This window comes from Drosophila rhopaloa, unplaced genomic scaffold (genome assembly GCF_018152115.1).
Source record: "Drosophila rhopaloa isolate 14029-0021.01 unplaced genomic scaffold, ASM1815211v1 contig_178, whole genome shotgun sequence".
In the NCBI taxonomy this organism is placed as follows: domain Eukaryota; kingdom Metazoa; phylum Arthropoda; class Insecta; order Diptera; family Drosophilidae; genus Drosophila; species Drosophila rhopaloa.
Window position 1 is genome coordinate 1989041 of NW_025335059.1, and position 22707 is coordinate 2011747.

At 44.0% G+C, this 22707-nt stretch overlaps 4 protein-coding genes across 14 annotated transcripts in view; 3 read left to right on the plus strand and 1 right to left on the minus strand.

Annotated features, from left to right (window-relative positions):
• The first annotated feature begins 340 nt into the window (after nucleotides 1-340).
• Nucleotides 341-4808, plus strand: LOC108047562 (formin-J). Its single transcript, XM_017127799.2, has 2 exons — nucleotides 341-472; nucleotides 2686-4808. The coding sequence occupies exon 2, from the start codon at nucleotides 2719-2721 to the stop codon at nucleotides 4378-4380; it is 1662 nt and encodes a 553-aa protein (XP_016983288.1). The 5' UTR covers nucleotides 341-472; nucleotides 2686-2718; the 3' UTR covers nucleotides 4381-4808.
• Nucleotides 4809-5296: 488 nt separating this feature from the next.
• LOC108047564 (serine/threonine-protein kinase 25) lies at nucleotides 5297-7788 on the plus strand. The gene has a single exon (XM_017127802.2). The coding sequence runs from the start codon at nucleotides 5580-5582 to the stop codon at nucleotides 7518-7520; it is 1941 nt and encodes a 646-aa protein (XP_016983291.1). The 5' UTR covers nucleotides 5297-5579; the 3' UTR covers nucleotides 7521-7788.
• Nucleotides 7789-8275: 487 nt separating this feature from the next.
• LOC108047548 lies at nucleotides 8276-12360 on the plus strand. The gene is given in 3 exon segments (XM_017127771.2): nucleotides 8276-8566; nucleotides 8623-11307; nucleotides 11309-12360. Coding segments are annotated over 3 exon segments (3432 nt in total). The 5' UTR covers nucleotides 8276-8485; the 3' UTR covers nucleotides 11975-12360.
• Nucleotides 12095-22707, minus strand: part of LOC108047546 (filamin-A) — a 32603-nt gene continuing 21990 nt past the window's right edge. For 8 of the 11 annotated variants that reach the window (XM_017127765.2, XM_017127762.2, XM_017127761.2 and 5 more), the window contains 6 exons: nucleotides 22432-22512; nucleotides 21954-22044; nucleotides 15397-15537; nucleotides 15172-15341; nucleotides 13081-15112; nucleotides 12095-12772 (listed from right to left, as the gene is read on the minus strand). In XM_017127765.2, the coding sequence (XP_016983254.2) occupies nucleotides 12588-12772; nucleotides 13081-15112; nucleotides 15172-15341; nucleotides 15397-15537; nucleotides 21954-22044; nucleotides 22432-22512 (2700 nt within the window). In that variant the 3' untranslated portion in view covers nucleotides 12095-12587. Of the gene's footprint in view, nucleotides 12773-13080; nucleotides 15113-15171; nucleotides 15342-15396; nucleotides 15538-16179; nucleotides 16360-19038; nucleotides 19356-19544; nucleotides 19789-21953; nucleotides 22045-22431; nucleotides 22513-22707 lie in introns of those variants that run through there. The other 3 variants (XM_017127766.2, XM_017127767.2, XM_017127770.2) reach the window with 3 other exon arrangements.

Consider the following 22707-nt stretch of genomic DNA (forward strand, 5'->3'; position numbering starts at 1 on the left):
TGTGCCAGTTATTTGAGCCAAATGATTATTACAGCCTCTTTACAACGCCCGCATTATTTACATTTTACGAAAATACCTATGAACGGGATATTTTTCCATAAAGAATCTGAAAGTATAACCGAACTTATATTATAAATTCTTTACTTTTTTTCAATTAAATTATTTATTTATATTTTTTTAGTGAGAATACTAACGTTTAAGAAAATGCGGATGTTTTGAAAGTCTTTCATTGTTTCCTCGCATATTTGATATTGTTGCGATTAGTCTAGAAAGGTTATTAAAAGACCTCAGTAGATTTTAGTATATCTTTCGATCCCCGACGGTATATTTTAATGAGCCAGCCATGGTCACACTGGAGCGTTGCTTTTAATTTGTTTGTATCGGCGTCGGTTGGATTGGAATCAAGTTGTTTGTCGTAACGAAATTGCTGTCAAATTAATTGTTGTGGTGCTAAAATTAAAACATTACCAAGGTGGGTGTGTTTGCAATAATATTTTTTTACTGAAATCTAAAAATGTTTTACATTTAATCGGATTGAACGCGCATCCTTTTTATGTTGCGGTAGGATTGTGAGCTAGGTGTACATAAATTTTTGCGCGTACAAAGAAAACTAATTTCGGAATTGCGAAAAGTGTGCAAAATATAAAGTACCGGTCGATAAAACCTTAAGGTTTATAGCCCCGCGAATGTTTTCAAAGAACACTGGCGCACGAGTTTTAAGTATTTCTTTCCCAAATGCATTATCGCCAATTGCGGCTGTCGCGCCGCCATTTTAAAAAACGAACGCGGTATTTGAGCCTCCGACAATTGCCTAGTACAGTGGTGGCAAAGCATAGAGGTCTGCGTTGACAATAAAACCCTGAGGAAATTTAAAATACAGGGATTTCTTGTTACTAACACGAAACCCCATATTATAACCTTAAAAAACGGTTTTTTATTAATATTTTTTGATAAACATCCCCTTAATTCCTTGTTTTAAAACTATGTTCAATATTTAGGCGGGCACTGTATGCCGCCTTTTTTTTTTACCCACACAGACAGACTGCCCAAGCACACGTGTGTGTGTTTCTGATTTTTTATTCCTTCGTATGTTTATGTTTTTTCTGCTGATCCGATCGCAACTCGTTGAAATTGATTAACTTGACTTGGAGCAGAACCTCCATTAACCACTCAACCATATAAACAGGCATTTATGCTCGTCTTGTTGCCGAGTTTAATAAACTCCGCGAAATGAGTGTCAAAACAAACGGCGAAAAGGGCATTACAATAATGATTCCCCCATCAAAGAGGGCTTGGCTATAAATACATGCTCACATGCCAACATACACAAACATATCATATCTGCAGTCTGTCGCTGCAATTGTGTTCATTATTTTTAAATTTTCGCAGCATCGTTCGTTGTCCGCGATTTTCAGCATTCGCATTTCCACTTTCTAAAAAGAAAACCCAATACCATGGCGCTGCCCGTTGCAATTTCTTTCTAAAAGCCGTCCCCTACCTTTCCCATCACTTCTGCTAAATAAATGCACCTGGGGTGCAACTAGTTTTGATACCCTCATTCGGGGTATATCTTCTCAAGTATAAAAAAAAAATAAATAAAAAATGCATTTTAGGTTTGTTTTATAGAAATATACTTTGTTGTCCAAAAACATCTTGAGCTTATCTTTTAAAAAAAATATATAAAAAAGAATACTTTTATTTACTTGTTAGAGTACTTCACACTTCGTTTTATTTCCATTTTCGATTTCGCATTTATCTGGCATCGAGCTGTCTGTGCAGTGTAGGTCGGCCTATGACAAGAAATTTTCCCTCTCCTTGCATTTTCAACGTCTTTGTTGTTGTACTATTTCTTTGGTTCTGCCTGTCTTACTCTTTACAATCATTTCACTTGCAAGGCAAGCGATAAAAAGGAAAACATTGTTTTGTTTGTTTCTTCTGTCCATCTAGCTTTGCGTGTTGGACTGTATTTGTTAAGTTTGTGTCTCACTTTGTTCGAATACATTTAATAAAACGGAAGCCGGTTAAAAATTTTAGGGGGAGCGAATCAGTCAACCAGAACCAAAGAATAAAGTAAGTGAGTAGGGAAACGAAAAGAACCACCCCGAAATGTAAAAGCGAATTTGTTAAAAGCGTTTTTCCTGTATTTGGACATTTCGAGGTATAAATTAGCATATGTCGCCGGGCAATTGGTCTTCTCCGGTAATTAACGCGTCCTAATCTGTGCACATATGTCCGTCATAAATGACAGCTGTCTCGCCAGGTAGATTGTCTCATCTTCTTCAGTTGGTTAATTTTCGGAGTACCTGTACTGATCCTGATCCTTCGGTTAGCTACTTAAGGCAGCGCAGGCTGGGATTCTGTTCAAGTTAAGCTTCAGACACGAAACCGTCAGGACGTAAAAGCAAATCCGAAAGAAAATACGCCAAGCGTCGTTCAGATTTAGCACCCTAGCATAGTGAAAATACTCCGAGACTTACTGTGATTAAAAAATTCTCATGTTGAACAGCAAAACTGTGGTAAGTGGGTGGGGGTATTGATTTCGGAGCCGGTTCTCAAAAGGAATGTGGTGTAAACAAACCGCAAGTCAATCTGTGTTTAGTTTTCGTTTTCATTTTCTCTACACTTCCAGTGTAAGCAGTCCGTAATCAATTAATAAATCATTCCCCTCGTTTGTGTCCCTTGCAGAGATCGTGCAACACGTCGAAGGAAATCCAACCAATGTTAAGCAAAATGGCTAGCAACACAAGTGGTGGAGGAGGAGGTGGCTCTGGTGGCAGTGGACGTCGTATACCACTCTCACTGAGCGGTGGAAGCACTGTGTCACGCTTGCAGCAGTCATCCGGCAGCAATGGCCGCTCAAATAGTCCCCAGAATGGCAACAAAAAAATCACTGAATCCTTCGTAGCGTTGAAAAAGCCAACCCAGCAGAGAAGCTCGTCCACCAGCTCCTCCTCGTCGAGCGGATCCAACCAGAATGGCGTCGGCAAGCCCACAAACGGAAAGGAAAAAACACAAAACGGAAGCTCCAAGGATCAAAAAGAACAGAAACCTAAAGATAAGGTCCCTGAAAAGAAGGAAAAGGAGGTGGAGGCCGAGAAAAAGGATAAGGAGGTTGTATTCGAAAAGAGGGATAAGGAGGTTGAAGCCGAACAGAAGATAACAGAGTTGGTGGTTGAAAAGAATGATAACGAAGTGCTAGCCGAAAGGAAGGACAACGAAGTGGCCACCAGTCCCGACAAGAAGGAATGCCAAGGAGAGGCCAAAAAGGAGGCTGCCGCTGAAGTTACCACATCGGCTCTAGACGTTGTGGTAATCGAAGATGAGGTAGAGGTGATTCCTGAGCTCAGCACTCCTTCGAAGGATCGCAGATCTACACGCAAGTCGGGGAGCCTACAAAAGTCTCCCATTAGTAAGCCGAGTCCCGTTTCGCCAGCCCAGCAGAATCAACCTGAAACAGCTGCAACCTCGGTTGCTGGCTCCTTGACTCCACAGGAAGATGTGGACATGGAACCGCTACAAGTGGATGCCTCACCTATACGCAGCGTTATTGGTAACCTTAATGCTCTGCCGACGGCCACGTCGACACCAGGACGCAATCTCTTTGGTTTCCGCAGCAGCAGCAAGCAGAGCACAGAGGTGGAGCTGGCTGCCCAGCCCTCCAGTTCGCCGGCAGGAACTCCGGCCCGCACTTTTGCCCAGATCAGCGGCAGGCGAAGCATACGGCCCATTGACTCACTGACGCCCTCGAAAGTGGGCACGTACAGGTGCGGCAACAGCGACCTGGACACCTCGAACTGCACGAACGCCAGCATGAATGCCACCGTGGGATCGGAGATTCCCAATAGCTCGTCCTTTTCATTCTCGTTCTTTGGCCGTGGTCGCAAGCGTGAGCGCACACCCCCGCCACTTTCTGCATCACAGTCGACCAATGACCTTGGCCAAGATGTGGAAATGTCGCCGCCAAAGCGTGCCCGCTTCGACTTGTTCAGCTTGAACCTGGCCTCGCCCTTTAGCCTGCTGCGCTCGAGATTCTCCAAGACGACTATCAGTTCTCCGACCCGGCTGTGTCTGGAGCCAAACGTTTCCGGCGTGGAGGAGCAACAAGCAAACACTTCTTCGATCAGCGTGCCAGAAGAGATTGAGGTGGAGGAGGAGCAGCCCAGCAAAAATGTTACCGTGGGCCAGGAGGCCGGTCTGGAGACGCCGAAGAAGGGCGGCTCGCCCATTAAGGATATACCCGCCGAGAAGCAAGTCGTGGACCAGGATGTCGATGGCCAGGAGGCCGATGAGAAGTCCAGCGATGGGGAGAACATTCCCCCCGTTGTTGAGGTGGCCGAGGTGGCTGGAATCGAGGCCCGATCCCGCTGCTCAATTATGTAATAAGACACAAGAAACCCTTCCCCTAGTTCATAGGTCTATGTCTTAGAATATCCCGTTCGCCCTCTTTTTGGTAATTTGTGTTCAGACGTAAAGTGACATGTTAAGAGAGAGCTTCCGCCACATACTTTGATAGCCCGGCTTGAACAGGTATTTCCTCAATCGAAGGAAACCTAGACCAGGTCTGAGTTTTAACCAATCTTGAACGGATTCCTTGCTGGTTGGCTACTCTCTGGGAATTCCCAAGTCAGAGGCAATCACTGACGAATCAGATGATCGGTACCCAGGCAAAGTGGGTACTGAAACCAAACAAAAACAATATATGTAGCCGTATCTGTATAAGAACCGTAAAAATGTTTTATATGCAAACACATTTGTGAAAGTCTCGTCTTTTCGCCAATAAAATACTTTCTTTTAATTATCCAAAAGAAGGAACGCCGTTTTATGATTTGTAAAAATTTAACACATGTATTACATAAATAAAGTACATTTAAAAAAATATTGTGCTCATTGTTTTATGTGTCCTGGGTTGTTTATAAATTTTTGGAACCAAAATTGCAGAAAACAGGGATTTCACATTTAAAGCCAATGGAAGAGTTAAAAATCCACGCCAAAAATCAATTTCAAACTATGTATTAACACTTTTATGTAATAATTATTAATTTTTGACCTCAGCTAAATGTTTTCAATATTAATGGAATTTATGAATGGTATAAAAATGAGAAATTAGAATGGTAAATTAATATAACACTCACCTAACAAAAATCAGGTTAAGAAAATATTCAAATAACAATTAACATTTTACGGTAAAAACAATGTTAGGAATTAAAATGAAAAAGGGAATTCTGTGGCAGCAATGTTGTAAAGCGTTCCAAAACTGGCGCCACTTTGTGTTCAGTATTTTTCGTATTTCACGGCCCCCTCACCTTTGGTCACACCGGCAAAGTTGTTCGCAGCAAAAAAAAAGAGAGAGATTTCTCGGATTAGATGAGATACCAACGAAAATTATTAGTCAAGTGCCCGCACAGAGAAGCAGCGCCACCAAATAGCCCATAGAGAAGTCCAGTCCAGTTGGGTCCACTCCAAGCCAGTCGAGAACCAGCTGAGCAGCCAGGGAACCTGGGAAATAAGCGCAGGAGGAGGAGGAGAGCCAAGAGCCACGAAGTGGGAAGTGGTAAGAAGCAGCCAGGTAATCAGCCAACATGTCCTGGACGGAGAAAGTGGATCCCGAGCTGATCTTCACCAAGCAGGAGCGCATCGGCAAGGGCTCCTTCGGTGAGGTGTTCAAGGGCATCGACAACCGCACCCAGCAGGTGGTGGCCATCAAGATCATCGATCTGGAGGAGGCCGAGGATGAGATCGACGACATCCAACAGGAGATCATGGTGCTGTCGCAGTGCGACTCGCCGTATGTTACCAAGTACTATGGCAGCTTCCTCAAGGGCACCAAGCTGTGGATCATCATGGAGTACCTGGGCGGTGGATCCGCCCTGGATCTGATGAAGGCCGGCTCCTTTGAAGAGATGCACATCGGGATCATACTCCGCGAGGTGCTCAAGGGCCTGGACTACCTGCACTCGGAGCGCAAGCTGCATCGGGACATCAAGGCGGCCAATGTACTGCTCAGCGAGCAAGGTGATGTCAAGCTGGCGGACTTTGGAGTTGCCGGCCAACTGACCAACACCACCTCCAAGAGGAACACGTTCGTGGGCACGCCCTTCTGGATGGCGCCCGAGGTGATCAAGCAGTCGCAGTACGACGCCAAGGCGGACATCTGGTCGCTGGGAATCACGGCCATCGAGCTCGCCAAGGGCGAACCGCCCAACTCGGAGCTGCATCCGATGCGCGTGCTCTTCCTCATACCGAAGAACAATCCGCCCCAGCTGACCGGTAACTACACCAAGTCGTTCAAGGACTTTGTGGAGGCCTGTTTGAACAAAGATCCGGAGAACAGGCCCACGGCCAAGGAGTTGCTCAAGTACCCGTTTATTAAGAAGGCCAAGAAGAACGCCTACCTGATCGACCTGATCGATCGCTTCAAGAAGTGGAAGCTCTCCAAGGGCGACGAGAGTGAGACAGAGTCGGAGAACTCCGATTCGGACTCGGATGCCAAGCAGGGCGGCAGCAGCCAGGATGAGCCCTGGATCATGACAGTCAAGGGGCTGCACATCAACAGTGCTCCGCGGGCGGGCGTCAACAGTTTCCAACTGCAGGAGCACGAGCTGACCATGCAGAAGCTGATGCAGACCACACACTCTCCGTCCGGCGGCGGTGGTGGTCAGGCCGCTCCAGCCGCATCCGCATCACCATCTTCCGTTAACGCCGTGGCGGCGTCAGCTTCCTCCGTGTCCGTCATCACAGCCAACGAGGCTGTCTCATCCGCATCCGCCCAGCCCCCCCAGAACAGCCACGTCCACAACCACAACCATAACAACATCAACAACAATAACATCAGCAACTTGAGCAACAAGCACGCCACCACGACCATGCTAAATGCAGCTCCTCCGCCGAACAGCGTCACCAGCTCCTCGTCGGCCAATGAGCTGCAGCAGAAGCGTTCCAGCTCCAAGCCGGAGCTGCGCCAGTCGCGTTCGGCCGCGCCTCTGGACCAGGTGGAGGACCGCCGCGCCTCTTTGGGCCTGCCACTGCAGGCTTCAGTTCCGACTCCGTCGTTGGCTGAGCAGCAGCAGCGTCGCAGCAGCCAACGTGAATCATTCCATGCAACCAATGCCGCACTGGCCGCCAGCAGCAGCAGCAGTAGCAACAACCACAGCCACAGCCATGAGGAGCATGTGGCCACCAACCATGCCAGCCATGTCAAGCACACTGCGGCGGGACAACGCCTAGTCCAGACGAACAGCGCCTGTCTGAACAACTTCCTATTCCCCGTGCTGAGCGACATCCAGCGGAAGTACTCCGGCGGCGGAGGATCTGGAGGCGGAGGAGGATCTGGTGGCGGCGGACGTAACCTGGGCGTGGGCAGCGACATTGGCGACCTGAAGTCCGTGTTCGAGCTGGCCGAGCGCTCCAGTCCCGGTGTGAGTGACCTCTTTATGAAGGAGCTGATCCACATGCTCGTTCCTGGTTATTCGGAGACGCGCATCAATACGATCATGGACCGCGCCATACGTAACCGCAAGTAACTGGCGAAGCCGTAGCCAATTCCGATTCCAAGCAACCTACTTTATTATATACACAACATTATTAACGAGACCGAGACAAAACAAACTGAAACGCTGGAGCGATACTGATTCCGACATTAAGTGGCCAACGGAGAAGCGGGAGCGATGTACATGTATTTCAATTGAACAGTTATTTAAGCATACAATATGTATTCGTTTGTTTATCTGCAATATTAATCTAATGTAAAACATATATAACTTCAGAATAAAAACCCCACAAAAATCAGCATTCGAATTTGGCGCCCAACTGGGAACTCGGCAGCACAAGCGATTCAATCTGGCAACGCTTGCAATACTTAAAATAAAACTAACTAATTCTTGTTAGCCAAGACAAAACAACTATTAAAAACTGTAGCTCAAATTCTAATAAAATAAAGATAAAGTCCATCAAAGGAATACAAAATTATTGTTGAATTTAAAGAATTATAAAGAGTGTGAGACAAATTGTTAATTAATTTGATATTATTTTATTTAAGTTGCTATTCATAGTAACAGTAGATTATAGAAAAAAAAACATTAATAACAAAATCTTTTTCTTTACAATAATAGTTTTATAAAAAAAAAAGAATAAAGGAATATATTATTTGATATTGTATGAATGTTATAAATGAAAACATAAACCACTAATAAATTCACATTGTTTGGAAATTGGGAGATATTCAATCATTCGAGTAATCTCTGTATTTTGGTTTAGGAAATCAAAAAATGTATACATATTCGGATATAACAACATTTTCAAATATTATTCAGCTAGAACGAAATCAAACGGTTAATTCCTTGGCCATTTGGTATTTTTTGGCGCTCTGGCGGCGGTCACACTGGTGGCAACTCTCCAGCCATTTTGCATTTTTATTTCGTTTTACAAAATAATTTTTGATTTCCACCGTATTTAAGCATATATTCCGAAAATTAATGAGCCCGCAGACATGACGCACGCACTGGTGAACGAGGAAACGCTGGAGGCGATGGTCTACGAGCGCTCCAAAGCATGGTCCAGTGTGATGAAGGTGAGTTTTCGGATTATTCCTAGTGGCGTCTATTTCTGATGGCCGTGTTTTTGCAGGATTGGTCGACCATGGACGACGGAATGGAAGTGGATGTGTCGGAGTTTGATGATCTATTCAAGGACGAAGACCAGAACCCTGAGCTGCTGGACGAGGAGGAGGCCAAGGAGGATAATGTGGAGGACGCCAAACTGGAACTGGGCCACATCAACACCACCACCACCAGCGTTGCGGAGCTGACACTGATCCTGTGCGCGGGGAAGGACAACGAGACCAAGGCCGAGATAGAGGAGATCCTGAACCAGACGGTACCCGTTGTCGAGGGGCACAAGCGTAAGTGGCGGGAGGCGGGGCTAGATCGCATCTTGGACACCTTCGATGAGAAGCAGATTGAACACCATGTGGGCCGCTGGATGCGGCGCCACAACAGCGTTTACTTGGAGACCACACCGCCGAAATACCTCCACCCTCAAGACCACTCCATCTCGGACCAGAGCGACGAGTCGCTGCACTCGATTGACACGGCCCGATACATTCAAGAAAGTCGCCGGCGCAAGGCCCACACAACCAACAAGAACTCGAACATGACCACCATTAAGATGTACCGCAAGCACTCGCACAAACGGGATGAACTAAGGGCCAAGTACGCCTACGATGACGAGCAGGAGCACCGCCACCACATGCAGGCGTTGCTGCACCGCCGACGGGAGAAGGAGCGCAAGCTGGCCTACTTGGCCGCCACGCCGATGCACTGCATCCACTCCAGCAGTCATCATGTGAGGCGGAAGCATCTGCGAAAGCGGCGCGCCAACTCCTGGATGTTTGACTCTTCGTCCAGCAGTGAGGACGATCCATCATTTAACGGCTGCGACTGTCACTCCTGCCGGAGACATCATGCGCTTTCCAGAAGTGCCTACCAGTACTGTCCGTATGACAGGGGTCAACGTGAGTATCACCACCGCCAGGCGGCATCGCGGACCATGCACACCATGCGTCGTCATCACACCTTTGACATGGACATGGACCTGCGACCAAGGCTGCCGGAAAATGAGTGCAGCTGCTGCGACAGCGACCGTCTCTGCTCCAATGTAGTACACATTGCCAACAGCTCTACCGAGGAGTGGGTGGTGGAGAACCGCAGTAGCCCCCTGCTCCTCGAGTCGCAGGGTATGGCTCGGAAGCACAAGCAGCAACTGGTGGCTGTTAGGAAATTTTCACCACAGTCGGCTCGATCCAAGTGCCACGAGCAGAGATTACCGAAAATGAAGGTTGCTTCGGCCTCAAAATTGGTTAAAAAAGCTAACTACGTACACATGTTTGATAGTGACACTTCCGATGAAGAAAAGGTCTTGTATAAAAAGCGTTTGGTTAACTTTCTGGAGCGGAACAAGGGGAGTACAAGTACAACTCCAAAATCAACAAAAAAAACAAAATATGTATCTTCTACGGCGAAGAAGTCTTTAAAGAAGGCTAATGCAGTGTCTTCCAACATTTTGCCAGAAATCAAAGAAGAACAGTCTATTCAATTTGTTGACACAAAAAAAATGCCGCCATCTGGAGAGGGCGATGGCTTGCCGATTCCGAAAATAAGTCATTCACAAACCAAATCCGAGTCTTCCGATGAAAGCAGCCAAGATGAAATCAAGGGAAGGAAACGCTTGTTAAGCTTCTGCGAGGCAAACATGAAATCAAAGAAAGCGTCTACTATAATGGAATCAGCCACAAAAAAAGCTCAGAAACAGGTAATTGTGGTGCCGGTTTTGAATCTGCCCCAAAACAATAAGCAAGAGGACAATTCCCCTATAAAAATGCTTCCAGTTCAAAAGGGCGATGAAATGATCAATCCAAAGGAAAGTCATCCTTATATCAAAAACGAATATTCTAAAGAAAGACAAGCCAAGTCGAAATGTGCCAGAAATTCATCTGCACAATTGGAATCTTCAGCAAACAAATGTAATCCCAAGCCTGTTACATCGATTCCCTCGTGTTTTCCACAAATCACAGGAAAAAAAGGGTCAAAACCTGTAGGAACTGAAGTGAAAAAAAATACAAAGGAGACCAATACCACTCCCTTGGCCAACGACAAAGGTTTAATCAATGCAAAAAAAATTCACAGCCCCATCGAAATCAAATCTTCCGATGAATCCGAGGAGGAAGTGATGCAAAGAAAACGCCTTGTAAGTTTGTCCGTGGGCAATCTCAAATCCAAATGTTCTGGAGCTAAGAAAATTTCCAAGCAGGCAACGATTCACGTTGATAATTCCAGTTCCCCTCAAGTTCCTAAACAATTGATTTTGGTAGAAAGCAGCTCTATTAGTAATCCTGAAACGTTAAATGTAACCAACTCATCATCATCCTCTCATGAAATCTTGAATCAAAATCCAGTTGTCTCGAAAGAAAAGCCGAAGAAAAATTCAGAAAACGCCAAAATAGTCACTAAATCGGCTGCAACCGGAAAGACTTCCGCCGCAGGCGTTAAAACGAAAACACGCGATTCGGGAAAAAAGAAAGCTAACACCGCTATTTCTCCGGCTTTGCCGCAAATCATTGAGGAGGCGCCCAACCGCTCACCCGACTCGCAGACTAAACCCGAACCGAATTCGTCAAGTAAAGTTCCAAAAACCAATTTAAAGAAGTCTGGAAGCTCTAATGCCCAAGACATTCCGAAGGACAACTTCGAAAAGACGTGCGACTCAGAAGAGGAACTGAAGCGAGCCCTAGCTTTATCGAAGGCCTCCTATAAGGGAAGAGAACATAAAGCGACGGAAAACTAAAAAACAAACCTCAAACGAACAGCCGCAGTCACCGGCTGAGCAATCTTTGGCGATATTCAACAATCAGAGCGTGGCCTGCAATTCCACAGCTCTGGTCAATGACACGGCCTGCAAACGCGTTCTCACCAAGAAACGACCAGTTAAAAGAGCAGCCGCCGTAAGCAGCACCGAGGAACAACCAGCGGCAAACAGCTCGAGATCCCCAACGGGCAGTTCGTTGGAGGAGGCCAGCGCCTCGAGCGGCGATCCTGACTGCACGGTGGTGACATCCACCACTTGCTGCGAACCGGCTGCAAGTGAGCCGATTCCACCGCCTCTCAAGCTCACCAAGCGAGGCATCCTGCTGCACAGTTATTCGGCATCGGACTCGGGCAACTTCACTCTAACCGAGCAGGGACTCGGAAGATTCATTGGCGACCGTTGGGCCCGCAAATACCTCAAATACCACATCGGCAGTCGCAGCTTTGACAGCCGGCACTCGGTTTACTACCAGCCCACGCCGCAGTTGGCAGCCGCCTTAAGTGCTCCTCACAATCAGCAGACCCTCGCCAATATATCGAGCTCCAGTTCCAGCGATGATGACATCTTCGATCAGTTCAACCGATATGGAACGGTGTACAGCGTGCTCGAAAAGTAATGCGAAAGTTTAGGCTAAGTTTTTCCCAACTTATTTGTAAGCTTTATTTGGTTTAGAGCTACAATTGTACGCGACGGTTAAACACATCCTTTTAAAGGGAATTAAGAAATATTTTTGTAGTTTATTTTTTAAGTTTTGATTTATTTCACGTAAATTACATGATCGATAGTGATAATAGAAAACATAATACGTCATAATCATTATAATCATCATAAATTTTGCGCTTAAGTATTAAATAATTGTTTAAGAGATTTATTCGCATTGCAATAGTAATTCTTGTGTGTCGAAGTTGTGCTTAAGTTCGTTTCCATGAAGTTTGTCTAAATTCATATCGGCTATTGTTAATTTTATGTATTCACAAGAAAACAAATAAAACGTAAGATCAATTTATAGAGTGAAAATGGCGCGTCGAAAAACAGAAGCTTCTTTCTTCCATGTATGTACAAATAACAAAAACTTACCTAAAATATGGTGATAAATCAAGAAATTAAAATTAAACAAAGAGCGTTATGATGAAAACAAGAAACACACGACTTTTGACCCTGGAACATGCGCGCCCACACACATACACATGCGAAGCATATATCTACACGTACACATATGCCTGGCCGGCCTACACATCGATCTGGAATGGGGAGCCGGGTATATGCTCCTCGCCCCACTTGATTAGGAGCACGTACTGGCCGCGGTCGCGCACCAGGTACTGCACATTGTAGTTGTTGTGGCCAGCGTGCTTCACGTGGAACTCCTCGCAGGGTCCCTTTGGTCCGTACATGCCCACGTACAGGATGTTGTTGCCTGAAAGGAAGAATACAAAAATTAAAGGTTAAAATAAGGTTTAATAGATCACTTCTCTTCTATCCAAAATCAATGAAAAAACAAATACTAACTTATATTGAAACAATTTAATTGAATAGTAGGGTAAATGTTTCTGGTTGCTTAAAATATTAATGATTGATACTGTTAAATGTAGGATATTAAAATCAAATCAAAGCTAAACCAATTTTTTGAATTTTAGTTTTAAATAAAATTGGTAATTTAATAAGTTAGCCAAAAATTAAAAAAAAAGTGGTTTAATTATGTCAAAAGATTTAAGATCAACTTACCCGCGTCGGTGGCACAGATGCTGAACTGGTTCTGCTTGCCGATGTAGGCCTTCTTCAGGCCCATGCCCTTGGACACCACTTTGTTGGCATCAGACTTGAAGGTGGGCAAATGAACGCCCGTGTTCTTGCCGCCCTTGGCCACCTTCTGCACCGTCTCCACGACCACCGTCGACGTCTCCTGGGCGCCCTCATCCGCCAGCTTGTCGCCGGTGGCGTTTACTTTGAAGGGCGAGCCCACGATATGCATGTTGTTGTACTTGACCGTGATGTAGTGCTCGCCAGGCAGCAGAGGTGTGTAGCGCACCTTGTAGCCCTCCTCCACCTCCGTGCAGTCCATGGCCACCTTGGACGGACCATCGATGGACACGGCCAGCGTGCCAACGCCGGCATTGCAGGTGTTGATGATGAAGTCGGCCTTGTGTCCAGTCTTCACCTCGTCCAGTCCGTTGCCGCTGGCATGCACGGCAGCAGGATCGGCCACATCCTTGCCCACCTTGATTCTGAACGGTGAGTCGGGTATGTGGACTCCGTTGAACTTGACGTGGATGGCATGGATTCCGTTCTCGCGCGGATAGAAACGCACCGAGTACATCTCGCCGTCGATGACCTGAATGAAGCAATCGTCGTCCGTTCCGGATGGAGCCACAATCTTGGCATCCAGCTCACCCTTGGCGCCGTTCTTGCGCACCATGAACTGGTAGGGGGCGTCCGCCTGGATGTTACCCTGCGGGAATTGCTGAACCTCCAGCTTGTGGGCATCGCCGGCGTCTGGCGAGACGTACACCTTGAAGGGCGAGTCGGGTATGTGACGGTCGTTGAACTTTAGACCCACGCGGTACTCTCCTGGCTCGGTGACCTTGTAGGACACATCGCAGCTTCCGTCCTTGCGGTCCTTGAACTCAATGTCGGCCTTGCTGGGACCCTCCACGGAAATGGCCAGGGAACCGCCGCCCGCCTCGCGGGTCCACACATTAAACTCGGCCGCCTCGCCGACGACGCCACGCTCCAGGCCAGATCCTCCAGCCTTGACCAGATGGCTACCAGAGTCGCGCAGTGGTCCCACGGTGAACTGGAAGGGCGAGCCGGGGATGTGCATCTCGGAGTAGCGCACCGACACTGTGTGCACGCCCAACTCCTTAGGCACAAAGTGCACCGCGTAGAGGCCATCCTCAACCTCCTGGATCTCCGCATCTTCGGTCACATTGCTGGGCGAGGTGACGCAGGCGGCCAGATCGAACGAGGTGATGCCGGGCATCTTGAACGTCAGCTTGCACTGGCTGCCGATCTCCGTGATCGGGACAGCATCACGCTCCCGCTGGATCTTCTCGCGCTTGCGATTGCTGCCCTCTCCGGAAACCTTGACGGTGAAGGGGGAACCCTCCACATGGTGATCGGCGAACTTTAGGTTAACAATATAGTAGCCCGGCTCCGTGGGCTTGTACGAGATGTTCAGGGTGCCATCGTCCTTGTCCGTGCACTGGATCTCCGCCTTGCTGGGACCCTCGATGGAGACGGAGAGACCTCCGAATCCGGCGTTGCGGGTGTCCACAGAGAAGATGTTGTCGGCATGGGTCTGACCCTCCTTGAGACCAGCTCCGCTGACCTTGACCTTCTTGGCGTCGCCCACCTCGCGCTCGCACACGGTCACCTTGAAGGGGGAGTTGTTGATGTGCTTGCCCAGGCGTTTCACCGACACCAGGTGCTCGCCGATCTCGCGTGGCGTGAACGAGATGCCAATGTTGCCCGTGGGCATGCGCTTCAGGAAGCAGGGCTCCTCCAGGCCACTGGGCGCCTGGATCGATGCGTTCAGGGCACGCAGGTCGTCGTCGGTGATGTCACCGGGCATGGTCACTTCGGAGCAGGAGCCCACCGAGATCTGGTTGCGCTTGCGTCCCTCACCGGTGATCTTGGCAAAGTACGGCGATCCCTTGATGTGCCTGTCGCCGAAACGAACGGACACCTGGTACTCGCCAGGGGCAGTGGGCAGGTATTGCACGGAGACGGTGCCGTCTTTGTTGTCATGGTAGTTGATCTGCAAGTGGTAGCTTCTTGTAATACATGTTTCTAATCTGGACAGGGGATTCCACTTACGTCTGCCTTGCTGGGTCCTTCGACGGCCATGGTCAGGCCTCCGGCGCTGGCTCCCTTGGTGGAGATGGTGAAGTTGGCCGGCTCACCGGTGACTCCGTGGGTCAGGCCGGGTCCATAGGCAGTTACATAACCGGAGGTGATCGAGTCGACGTGGAATTTGAAGGGAGATCCTGTTTGCAAACCGAAATTAGCATATGAAAAGCTAATTCTCCTGCTAGCACTCACCTTGCACGGGCTCTCCGTTGTATTTGACCACCAGCTCGTGGGATCCCTCCTCGCGGGGATCGTACTTCACGGAGACGGTACCATCACGGTTGTCCTGGATTACGGGCTTGTCTACTTTACCGCTCGGCATTCTGACTTCAGCTGGAAAATACAAAAAACGAAAATCATACATAAAATATATTTAATAATTATTATATTTGTATCACCTCAAAAGAAGTAGAATCTAATCTTTTAGACCTAACATAAAACAGATCATTTAAAATAAATAGTCATAGTAAATTTACTTTATAATATTTCGTATTTGTTCAGTAAAAATGGTATAATTTGTTTACCAAGTAGTTCGATAGGTACAGTACTCATAAAAGCACACATGTTCGAAAACTCTATTTGTATACCATTTAATAGATGTATTTTGTATTCCCTGAATTATGTCACCAAAACATTTTTCAAATAATTTGCGTGGGCGAGCGCCACAAGTTTGAAAAAATCATAATTTCATTTTTATGTTCGAATTTGCGTGCCATTTTTTATTCCACAAAATCTATTTCTGGTCTCTGCACAGATCTAAAGATCGAAGACCATGTTGTTTTTGGTCCGCACCAAAAAGTAAATTAATTGGACCGAATGTTATTTGCCTTGAAAGAATTTCAAAGTTTTTAAAAGTTCCCGAACAGCATATCATATAACTATGAGACACTCTTACTAATAAGCCCATAAATTTATTTTTGATTAACTTTCGAATATTTCACAATATTTAAAAATATTTCACAGAATTCCACTTACTTTTTCTCTAATTGAGAAGACACACCCACAAATATATAGATAAATAAAATTCTGGTTTGGGCTGGATGTGTATCCTTGTTTAATAATCCTTGGCACTGGGGACCCGGAGTCCAAATCACTTCTCAACTGAACGAATGCTGTGCATCGACTGAGTGGCTAGTAATCTTCTGGCTTTCCAAAGAAATTTCCACCAACGCCTACAATTGCTTTTATACTTTCCCACGCCATCAAGCAAGAAAAATAAAAACAACATCGTTCCTGAATCTCGTTGAGGTCAAATATAGGACACACTTTTTATGTTTCCCAGTCACATATGTATGTGTTCCACATAGAACATTATATGGCCACATCCATAAGTTGCATCCCTCCCCTTAACTTTTCACAGAGTATATGTCACAAATGCATAAAAGCCTATTTATACCCCAATATCTGACTATGTGCTGGAATGATCAATATAGAAAGACCTTATTATGCACGTGTCTGAATTTATATTTAATTCTCGATATTTTTAAATCCGGGAAGAATCTTTATATACACAAACATTCCAAAGTTATTTTTTGCTGTCAAAACATTATATCGTATATTCCGCGAGGAGGATCATTAGTTAGAAACGGAAAGTCTGCATTTGTTGACAAAATTATTTAAATAAATGAAAAGGGGTTGATACAGAACAGAGTGAATCAGCTGGACACTACATTTCAAGTTTAATTTTACAACAAAATTTATTAATGATTTTATATATTTTTAGTTACTTATATGACACCCCACTTGACCATTGTCGTAAATTTTGTTTTATTAAAAAAACATTTAATTTCCCACGAAAATACGATGTCAAACCTATCATAAATATGTTTAAAGTAGCCACTAAGCTTTCGACTTTCATCGAAATAGTATTTCGCTTAGCTTTGATCCATCAAAATTAATGAGCATTTTTGCCACAAGCATCCTTACCAAAAAACAATGACGGTAAACACAGATAAATCAGAGGAGCGTGTCGCGTGCCCATCTAATATTTAGAACAAGAAATTATATGTGAACAAACTAAGGCACCTAAAAAACAGAAGACAATGGATGCCAAAGAAAAATGCGAACATATCTTTGAAGAATCTGCCAAGTGAAATATGGCAAAATTTATAGCCAACTTATGGGCTGGCAAAGGCAAGAAGTATCTGCAGAATGCAAAACAATTAAAGGAAATATGCAAGACTTGTAAGACAATGAAAATTCAAATCAAATAAATATTTCGAGTTTTTAAAAGATCATTTTCGGAATACTTTCCAACAGTTGACTTCAACTGTTCACTTTCCTGATTTTAAATGACTTGTAAAATTGAAAGGGGATCTCGAAAAATGTTCAAAAATAATTTTGCAAATTAACGATAAAATATTGTGTCGAGTGCAGGCATTTGATGGATAAAAAGCATTTCATAAAAAACTCTTAAGAAATGGAATTTATTAAAAAGCGGCTGCCAAGACAACTTTATCCACTATGCGTGAATATCCCAGAGACCCCACCAAATAAAAAAAAATGAAAATATGATTATTTATGTTTGAACATTTGCTGCTGTCCGTCGTCCGCCGCCCCTCCGCTCCCCCTCTGCTCCCGATCACCTGCCAGCGCCGCCCATTGAAGCATGAGATACGACTGCGACTGAGGATGGGACTGAGGATGAGGCGGTGGCCACGACAACTCGGACATCTTTGGCATCTAATGGACGCTGGCAATACAAATGAAAGATTTAATGACTCTTGGGCCGCTTTGGGCAGGCCTACGATTGCTCGATGGCATATATGTAAGTATGGTTTCGATATATCAGCGGGAGTTTGCCATTTGCGCATTGCGAATAAAAATTATACACAGGTCAGCAGACAACTAAATTTTACAATTCCTGAAGCAATTACGATTATATTAAATAATATACTTCTTAAACTTCTTACATATGTATTTCAAAATTGCCAATAAACTGGTTTGACCAATAGAGACAGCCAAAATGCTTGCAGAATAATCTTGTTCTTGAATCTCGTTGAATATTGTTAGCTTATTATTATTTTCAAACATATAAATAACACATCATAACAATATAAAGATAATAAAAATAGATAATTGTAATAGTTTATCCAAATATCTAAACATTTTCTGGCAATCCATTATTTTATTGGACTAATTTTTTTTTTTATACAAACAATTGATTCTCGATGACAATTTGAAAGTTTGAAAAATTTCTATGCGACACCCGGGCTTTGGCTTTTTTTTTTTTTACTTTTTCGTCCAAACCTAATTTTAATAAATATTAAGCTTTTGGCACTATTTGAAAATAGATTTTTTTCAATTACCAAAATCGGGTTGAGTAAGTCTTGGCAAGGAGAACCCGCGTTGATCAGTGTAAACTATCATCGCAGTGCTTAGTACGCAACCATTGAGAAATTGCATGTGGAAGAAGCCAAACGAATTTTACGCTTTGTTGCATATTCTGATAATAAATCATAGAAAATAATTTGTAGACAAATGGCTATGGGACCTTGGGGGACCCAGAGGAGGACGACAACCTACCGGGGGACTTTTGGGTAATAATTCAAAATTCTTTGCCCAGTTCGCAAGTGCTTTCTGTGTGGGCCCGCCTGGCGCTTTACCGCGCTTTGAATTCAATTGAAAATGTGAATGTAAATGCGAATGCGAATCTGAATATGAATTTGGTGTCAGTTTTGTCATTAACACAAATGAGAAATTCTTGCGGATTTAGTCAGGATTATTCGGTAGCTGCATGTGACATTATATGGACGTCATTTCGTTTGGCAAAGCGTCAAGAATCAAAAGGGGCTGCTTTTGGCCCTCCAGAATGAGCCGTTTGGCGGAATTTACCTTGATGCGTAACAATTGAAAACGATGATTTGAAATTCACTGGCATAAAATCTGAACCATTTAGTCCTTGGTTCTCCGGTATTATCGTCTCATTGAAGTACACGTGCGTCCGCTCCGGATGATCGCGCTCGGATACGGTCACCTTATAGTATTGCGGACGGAAGAAGTACGAGTGATCGGCCCAGGTGGCTAGCGGCGTGGGCGGTTTCTCTGTTAACCAACTGAAGTGCATTTTCCCGTAATGCGATTTTCGGTTCAGAAATATGAGTTTCAATTGAATCGGCAAGCGTACGCGATTGGTTTTGCAAAAAAAGACACTTAAAATTTATAACAATTTAATTTAACAACGAAACAATAACTTCTTGTTCGACTCAGCAAGGATATGCGAGAAAATTCCAATAAAAATATTAATTTTCGCAATAAATGCTTGACATATCCTTGCTGGCCAAAGCAAAAAAGACTGAGATATTCGAATCGGATGGGAAATTATTGATTTGGACACTCACACTTGGGCAATCGACTAGAAAGGTTATATAATGGTATTTACAATAAAAATGTGAACAATCTTGGCGGCTCTTTGAGCGAATGTCCTGCACTGGCTAGAGAGTCCTGACAATCGATTGCTATGATGCACTTGAATTATTTGCTTATTTTAATATGTTATTCGGCTGAGAACGGTTTGTTTTTTAATTGCCAGCGACGGTTTGTAGGTCCACGCGTCTCCACGTCCCGATTTCAAGTGAACATCGACAGTTCCAAATCGAAATTAAGGCCAAAATATTAAAGCACATCGGTTCCTACCACCAAGATGCGTCTGCTGCCGTGGCCCAAAAGCAGCGCAGCAGCAGCGCAGCGATCCACACACATACCAATAAAGTCGGCGATTTTCGAAAATATGGCCGACTTCTATAAGGCAGGAGAGATCGGACCAATGAACGACATATGAAAGATAAAAAGATAGAAAATTGGAAATATTTGCTATGCGCCCAAATCTATGTGTGGCGTATATATATATTTTATATAAATACAAGTATTAGCATACATTTCTGCTCGATCTTGGTATTGGTTTAACAGTCGCCATTTCGAATGTTTCGAAGTCGAAAGGTGCAAAAAGGGGGACTTCGGGTCAAAACCATAGGTATACGCATTGCAATCGCACCTATAGATTTTTGGATGTGAATGCCCATGGAAGATCGGCGGTGAAATGAAATTTATTACTTATTGCAGCTCAGACGACATCGAATTTATTAATATTTTACCATTTAACCGGCGGGAAGCGTTTAAAAATAAAACGAACCAACATATAGACAATTCTATATTTTATTTTATTGGCGTGAAAGCAGCGATTCGGCCATAAAACCCATAGAATACAAATATAGTCTTGTTGGTATGCCGAAAATGTGTTAATCATTTCGTTTCTATATCCGTATTATGTCGTATTAATCGTTAAAGTGGAAAACATTCCATTCGATGAGCCGCACGCTTTTATCCAATACTTATGTAATGGCTTTTGGCAATGGGAAATCAATTTGAAATTGCAAATGGCCAGCTAGCTGGGTCTCAGGTCTCAACTGAAGCAATTGGCCAAAATCAATCAAATTTTTGTTGATCTTTCAGATGAGTACTTGGCAGCGATTATTGACTAATCAAAATTTACATAAGCTAGCGAAAATAAATGTGAGATTTATTATTAGTTTTGTCGAAATATGCCAAAGATTTACGTTTTTCCAGCCTATAAAAACTTTGTAATTTCGTAGGAGTCTACTCGAACGTTAGCTATATATTTATATATTGCCCCTTGCATTTGACGGGCAATGAAAAATCAATGCAACAAATGCGCAACAAATCTATGTCATTTGGCCAAAACGAATCATTTACAATAAACCATCTTCAAAGCAAATGGAGCGCGACATAGAAAACCAAAACCCACAACGAGGCGTGGTCCAGAAAAAACCACCAAATGAAACGTGTCGCGGCCTGTGATCTTAATGATGATCAGGAGGACCCACTGCCCCCCAGTGCATCCCCCTGATCCGCCCCAGCCCCAGCATGGCCTAGCCAAGCGGCGAAAATGCTTGAAAATTGCATGGAAGCGTGAAAAATCGAGCAAATATTTGCACGGAGAGGAAAGTGCAAAGTGCTGTTCATTGATTTGCATGCAGAGGGTGGAAACCTCATTAATCATGTTGAAAATGTTCATTAAATTGCGGTGCAGCGATTTGAGACTCGTAAATCGCTCGTCAGTCCAGAAATGGCCAAATAAATTTTGGTAATTACCAGGCTTCTACATAATTGAATACCCAATTACTTTAACACGAGTCACGAGTGCCCAAGTCAATGAACGTGTGGAAATGGGAAACAAACGAAAATACCCATTGAAAAGTGAGATGAAAAATCAACGCAAAATGCAGCCAAAATACTAGAGACCTCCCAGAACTCAGTCATTGTCTAATTAAGTTGTCGCCTTTCAGCGTTTAGCCTGATAAGCCGTCACGCGCCCGTCATCCGTCCATTTTCCCACCCGAAATCTTGGGTGCGTTGCCACTTGTCCATGGTGTCCCATCCAAATGTGCCGCATCGCAAATGAATAGTTGAATATTTATATTTCTGTATACATTTCAGAGATTTACGACACACGAATATTTTCGTCTGACAATAGACTACCTATGATATTTATATTTTCCTCATCTGCGCTAGATTCTTGCAAATACAAAATACATGTCGCCTGCTTAAATGGCGCATAAATATTTTTTAGATTAAATAAACATTTGCGATTTAATTAAATGCATGGCTATGCACGGCTAGGTGTCTCTATTTACAAATGATTAACTTTGCTGCGAGACTTGCTCGTGTAATTATTTTGAATATTATTTCATATTTATATTTTTTTATTGCTGAATTTGGGTTGTACATACCTGTAACGTTGCCGCCTGTCGTGGGTAGAGGTAATTTCTCAAATGCTACACTGCGATAGGTGATCTCAGATTTTCCGTTGACGAGCTCGCTCTGGAAATGTTCAGTTTGGTGCTATTATATTTATTATAAAATATTTAAAAAAATACTAGTTCTGTTCCCTAAGATCATTTAATCTTATTTTGTAGCTATAAGTTAAGTAAAACGCCATTTAAAAAATAAATAAATGATTAATTTTGTTTTTGTAAATACCTCAATTCACATTTAATGAATGTTGATTGAAAACAATAATCGATTATGATTTAAATTTTGAGGGACCCAGTTGATCTTCACTATTAAATTAAACTTTGTTTAGCATTATTGTTTATAGATCTGATTTGAATGTTTAAAAAATCGACAATATATAATACCCAATTTAATTTTGTAATACTTCTACGTTAAATAAATAACTAATTGCAGAGTTTAATTCAACCGACTTACCTTTGTTGTTTGCTGCACCACTTTGGTCGTGTGTTCCTCGATATATTCACTATGCGAGTATTGTTCGATGCTTTCGACAGCCTGAGGTCAATGAAAATAAAATTGAAAATTAAGAATTCCGAAAGTTGTTTCGATAGAAAAATTCGAAACAAATAAAACAAACACACACTCAAACCAGCAGGCCAATAGATCATTAGCACGGCAGTCTGGAGAATGAGAACAATGCCCGAAATGGGTTAACTTCGGGGTCCATTTACTTTGCACTTGTGAATATTG